At 37.6% G+C, this 6,450-nt stretch overlaps 1 protein-coding gene across 5 annotated transcripts in view; it reads left to right on the top strand.

Moving 5' to 3' along the window:
* The window catches only part of LOC107693914 (regulating synaptic membrane exocytosis protein 1-like), a 26,495-nt gene extending 23,368 nt beyond the window's left edge, over positions 1-3,127 (top strand). For all 5 annotated transcript variants that reach the window (XM_016493765.1, XM_016493650.1, XM_016493699.1 and 2 more), the window contains 4 exons: positions 1,011-1,123; positions 1,221-1,322; positions 2,162-2,301; positions 2,387-3,127. In XM_016493765.1, coding sequence (XP_016349251.1) covers positions 1,011-1,123; positions 1,221-1,322; positions 2,162-2,301; positions 2,387-2,602 — 571 coding nt within the window. In that variant the 3' untranslated portion in view covers positions 2,603-3,127. The remainder of the gene's footprint in view (positions 1-1,010; positions 1,124-1,220; positions 1,323-2,161; positions 2,302-2,386) is intronic.
* Positions 3,128-6,450: the final 3,323 nt, after the last annotated feature.

Here is a 6,450-nt window from a genome sequence, read left to right as displayed (position 1 = left end):
CATGGCGGCAGCAACAATACTACAGCGAGAATAAAAGTTACGCCTTCTTTCTTTGCATGAACATTTGGGCGGTGTTATGTAAATCTTCCCACATCGTTACGTAGATATGTGGGGGCGTGTTAGAACGAGCCGCTTTAGGTAGGCGTGGTTGACTCTTAACTTTTATAAAGAAGAGAAGAAAAAGAAAAGACTGAGACTTTAGTCTTTGCAACTTTACAGATCTTCTTTATGCACCAAGAGCTTGTAACACTTCAAAGAGAAAGGAATAATTGAAATCGCATCATATGACCCATTTAAAATGTCTTGTCTCTGGTGTTTTTATGCATTCGCTGCAAACCCATCACTAATACATAAGTGGTCTCTCAGCAGGCTGTGTGTCATGTTCTTATGAGCTTCTCTTCTAGATTTATTTGGAAAAACCATAAGGATAAGCTAATAGAAACAGTCTGATTTACAGAGCTACTGTAATGCTGTGTCCACTACTTTCTCAGCTCCATTTCTGGAGCCAGATGGCAAGCGGTACTCCCCTATAATAATTAAAATATCCATCATCTTCAGAGAGGGGTCTTGGCAGGGTCTGTAGCTGCATAGAGAACGGCAGCTGCGCTTCCCTTTGTGGCTTCAGAGCAGAATTTTTGAGTGTATTAAGAGGGGCCTTAACGCAGGACAGGGTTTACATGCCATACACAGCGCAAGTCTGCTGCTGGAGGAGATGGGCTGCATTTCACGAGCTTTTGAACTCTATATGAGGGCAGTAGGCTCATTCTGGAATAAGCCTACTTAGATTTCATCCAAATAAACTAATTGTTTTATAGGATCTTGTTTGTTTTCATATGTTGGTATCTACTGTACAAAAATTCATTTTTTAAATTTCTATTGATTTATGACAAAAAGTATTTAAGAACGGCTGAAGATAGCAAGAAATTTACCGTAACTTGTATTTGAATTGCTACCTTACAGTTGATATCTATCCATTCATTTGTCTATCTGATAACCTGTGTATGTCTCAGTCTGATCTTCTCAGGGATGAGGTTAGGGGCCGACAGCCAGTTCAGTGACTTCCTAGATGGTCTTGGCCCTGCTCAGTTGGTGGGTAGACAAACACTTGCCACGCCTGCTATGGGTAAGTAAACATCTTCATATATGTACTGACTAAAGTCTATCTCCGTTGAATTTGGTGGCATGGAAAACTTTAAAACACTTTGTTTTTTGTTTTGTAGGAGATGTTCAGATTGGACTGATGGACAAGAAAGGGCAGCTGGAAGTGGAAGTTATCAGGGCCCGTGGTCTTACACCTAAACCAGGTTCCAAATCGCTGCCGGGTGAGAGTGTGCCAACAATACATACAGTAATTTTCATTAGCAGTGTATAATAGTCAATATAGATCAAGGATTCATTATATGTCTTCCACTCATTATGTAAACACGGTTATTTGTATGAGTAATGAGTAAATTAATCAGTTTTAAGTGCACCGAATTTTTTTTTAATGTAAGCATGTCACCATTTATGGCCATTCATAAATGGTCAGTAAGATATTTTAAAAATATATAGCAGTGTATAATAGTCAATATAGATCAAGGATTCATTATATGTCTTCCACTCATTATGTAAACACGGTTATTTGTATGAGTAATGAGTAAATTAATCAGTTTTAAGTGCACCAAATTTTTTTTTAATGTAAGCATGTCACCATTTATGGCCATTCATAAATGGTCAGTAAGATTTTTTAAAAATATAGAATTAATACTTTTATACAGCAAGGGCGCATTGATCAAAAGTGACTGTAAATACATTTACATCATGTGAAACTGAAAACTAGAATATAAATATATATTGAAATAGAAACAGTTATTTAAAATTGTAATAATATTTGACAATATTACTATTTTACTATATTTTTGATCAAATAAATGCAGCCTTGGTCAGTATGAGAGACATCTTAAAAAAAAAACAAAAAAAAAAACTTTTGAACAGTAGTGTATTTGCAGTTTTTATAGTGCTTGGACTAAAAGAAATGTTATTTAAAGTTTTTTAATGGAGTGATTACATCCCAAATATTTGGTAATTAATACATTGTACTAATTGTAAATATGACGTACCACCACCAGGCACTATAACTGCCTGAACAACCCTAGTTGAGCACTACGTCTGCTCTTCACAGCTCCCTATGTCAAGGTCTATTTGCTGGAAAAAGGAGCGTGCAAAGCCAAAAAGAAAACCAAGATTGCACGGAAAACGCTTGATCCCTTGTATCAGCAATCGCTGCTGTTTGAGGAAAGTCCGCAGGGTAAAGTTCTCCAGGTAGGAAGCGAATTTCATTTGTTTGTTTCCGATATGCCTCCAAAGTCCAACATTTGTGCGTACTGACCACCGAATGTGTCTTCAGGTAATAGTCTGGGGAGATTACGGCCGCATGGACCACAAATGTTTCATGGGAGTCGCCCAGATTCTTTTAGAGGAGCTGGATCTTTCTAGCACAGTGATCGGTTGGTACAGACTGTTTCCCCCTTCATCATTGGTCGACCCGACGTTAGCTCCTCTCACTCGGCGCGCTTCCCAGACCTCGCTGGACTCTTCAGGGCCGCCAGGTATCAGGTCCTAGTGAACGGACGGGAAAAGCACGACCCAGTGGACCAATCAGAACCAGAGCGGCAGATAAAGAGACAGATGGACAGAATCATGATCAAAGCTTTGCTGAAGCCTGACAATCACTTCTCTCTTTTACTTTAGATCTTTGGGTTGTAGAGATTTCTTTTGATCCACTCTGCTCCTTTACTGCATGTTCTGTAGCTGAGATGACGATTCGACCCAAATAAAAAAGAGAAGGGAGAGGCAGCCGAAACGCGATCCCGCTTCGTCTGACAGGAAGCGGAGCCTACAGTGGCGCCGGTAGCCTAGATTGCTCTGGTCAGTCAGCGCATTTATTTTCTCACGTGTTGGCGAGAGTGAGAGGACAGCACTGCCCCTCCTCTATATTGCACTTTCAGGAAGTCCCTCTGCTGAAAGACCAGAGGTCCAGGGTTAAAGGTCAAGATTTAGTCTTCTCAGAGAGTTTCCTCTCTGCATCACGGATGCTGCATCCGAGGCCCCGGCGTGTGCCGGTCTGGCACGAACTCAGACTCAGATTGTGTGTGCGTTTGCGTCTAAGAAGGTAGGGAGATGCCTGAGAACCTTTTAAGTCTGTTTACAGCAGTCGCCACTGACTGCTTTGCCTTTTCACGTTAATGTTGATTTGGTAAATAGGCACACTTTGTAGAATGTGAAAACACGCTTGATGTTTTCTGACATTTGTGTCATACGAGCTTCACGGAAGACACAAAACCACTTGTATTCGATTCACCGGGACTGTAAGAAGCTGCCACTGTCATTTAACAGGAAACATTAGCTCACTAACACGTTCGATTTCCGGGTTTCACGCGATCACGAATCATATCTTACAGGCATTTCCAAGCACTTTTAATTCTATTCCGTTTGGTAAAGGATCTGTACGTACCGATATTAGAATTTCTACCCGACTAGAGTTTGCATTATTTTAATGCAAGCACAAATGCTTGATTTTTTAACAAAAAAGAGAAAAAGTTAAAGCTTTTGGGGATTAAAAGTAATACAAAAAAGAGACCAAAATCGGAAGCTTCCTAGTTTTAGCAGTTTGTCATCAGTTTAGTTGATTATAAAACCAATTTCACAGATCCCCCACTGAGCATTTTGAATGTGACAGTGAGACGTTCCAACAAGGGGAACAGACGCCACCAACGAGGGGAACAGCATGAATCTGGAACTGTTCCATGTTGCATGCACATTTTGTAAAAGAAGACAGATGAGAAAAAAAGAGACTACAATAAGTGTGTGTTAGTTCCACAAACTGTAGGCCAGCTTGTATGTTGCATGTACTTGTACAGTTTGCTTGTACTTGATATAAATAGATTATCAAATAAAACGAAGCCATTCATTCCATGTGTGGGCATTTGGCCGGGTTCAGCCATACACATAGGCCTTATTTTGGGGCTGAATGTCTATAAGAATTTTTGAATAATTTGATTACCTTTTCTTTCTTTTTTTAACCCTGGATAGATAAATAAGTGCTGTACTGTAGTACTGAGCAAACACAAGGCCCTATTTTATTGAAGATGTTGGTGTTCACTGTAGTCTGTACTACTGTGGGGCTTAAACTAAGGTAGATAATCTGTATAAAAACTAGAGCTATATGTATATGGAATATAATTATGAAAATCACAATGACTTAGAGATATATCGATATTGAAACAGAGTGCATCAAGTAAACATCACTTACGTACATGCATATATTGTAAATATGAGTCTGCAAAGAAGTTTACTTATATTTACAAAGCGGCCCCATTGAAGTTAATGGATCACTGCTCTGTCTCTTGGTTCTGCTGAGCGGAAGAAGGGATGCCTCCAAAGTTTTATTTTAGTGATGCCCAATCTGACGAGAGAAATTTGGACCTCTATCGACCTGTTGCGTTACCATAAATGCTCACGAATCCTCGTTTCAATGAGAAGTTTACTTTATATGCCTGGTTACGGCAGACCTATTTACTTTGTCAGTATTATTCCAGGATACTGATTGTTTACAGTTCGTGTTCCACTGAAACAAAATTGAAAGTATTCACTGCAACATTTCTTGTTTGTACAGCAGACGTGGCTCAAATAATGTGTATGTTTTATATTCAAGAGTTCATTTTTATTATTTACAAATAAAAGACTGTGTGGAAGAAAATTGGTGTACCGATTTTTTCTATTATATTTTGCTTTTTTAAATGTGTGTTGTTTTTATTTTAATTTTACATTTATGATCTATTATCATTTGAAAGGTGTAACGATATTCGTGTACTTAATATTTTAACAATTTAAAATTATTCAATTATTATCAATTTTTTTTACATTTTCCCATGCCCTCAAACCAAATCAAGGTCTGTCCAGTAGCGTCCTGTCCACCAAATGCATCATACTGTAGCTAATCATAATCCAATCCCTCCACCACGTGGAGACAAATAGCATTACACTGTTCCTTCCTTTTGTTTAGGGCTTATTTTGATTCGTTTATTTATTTATTATTTATAGTTGTGCAAGGTCACTGTTTAACTATTGCTAAAAATACTACTTCTATCAGTGCTTCAGATTTCTGGAAATGTGACAATAGACTTTGTTGTGTGTTTATATAACCAGTGAGCAGCTGTTCTTATGCCTAATTCAATTATGTAGCTGATTGTAATTTAATGTCTGTTCAGGTGAGCAATAAAAGTAGCCATTCTGAAGTCTAGTGGAACATGGTCTTAAAGAAAGATGCACTAAATTACTTGTATAATGTTATGTTTTTATTATTAGTAATGATAGATTTGGTGTTACTCCAGCGTAACACTCACTGCTCCTATTGTATTGCTGGTGCACTGGTCAGTAATACAGAACAGGAACCAATATTGTTATTAGGCCATAATATTACACAGATGCATCACCACTGAAAATCAAATCGAGCAGAGGCATGTCAGGAAATAATGACGTCATTGCACAGTTAGTTGGGTTGTAATAGAACAGTGCTGTTTTTTTCATGAACCAAATCATAAATTTAAAACTGAAATCAAAAACAGACCATGATGTTAAACAGAGTGATGAGGCAAGGCAGGTTTATGTATGTACACTATCTGAAAAAGGGGGTACAAAAGCTGTCACTGGTGTGGAAACCTTTCTTAAGGATTTCATATTTCCTTCAAAATGTGAATAGTACCTTCAAGGGTGCATATTTTGAGATTTTAAAGGCTTCTGAGATTTTACACAAAGGTTATAAATAGACATGACAGAGACAGAAAATGAAGACATGAAAGTGCAAACAATAAAGGCTTTAAAACATTAAAATAACAAAAGAGCAGGTATAAATAAAATGCATTTTTCTCTCATAGAATCAGAAATAAAATACAGCAAAAGAAAAATACAGGTAAGAAAGGGAATTTGATGAATGTACTGTATTTATACACTACACTAGTGTTATTTTAATATTATTTATATATTTATTAATATTTTGAAGCTTTAATTTTTATACTTCAGTTTTCATTTGAATTTTAGTTTACGTTTTAGTCATTTTTCTTCAATTTAAACTCATTTATTTCAGTTAGTTGCTAAGGCAATATTTCTGTTTTTTTAAGTTTAATTTTTTCATGTAACATTTTTCACACTTTCATTACGAAGACAAACATGGCCTAAAGGAGCAGGGCACTCTCAATGCCCCTGATGTTTTTTGGGGGTTTTTTTGGATAAAGAAAGGGTCAAGAATGTCAGCAGCTGGAAACCAGGTGTGTTTTTGAGACCAGACCTATTTTGGTCCACCATGTACTGCAGACAGCCCACCTGATGCCGAGAATTTGGTAAGTGGACAACACAAGCCGTACCATCATTCAGGTCCAACAATGTGCAAGTGGTTGAATCTGAATGGCTTTA

Source organism: Sinocyclocheilus anshuiensis, unplaced genomic scaffold, assembly GCF_001515605.1.
Source record: "Sinocyclocheilus anshuiensis isolate Anshui unplaced genomic scaffold, SAMN03320099.WGS_v1.1 scaffold193, whole genome shotgun sequence".
Lineage (NCBI taxonomy): Eukaryota > Metazoa > Chordata > Actinopteri > Cypriniformes > Cyprinidae > Sinocyclocheilus > Sinocyclocheilus anshuiensis.
Note: the sequence above shows the minus strand (reverse complement) of the source record. Positions and strands in the feature narration are given on the sequence as shown.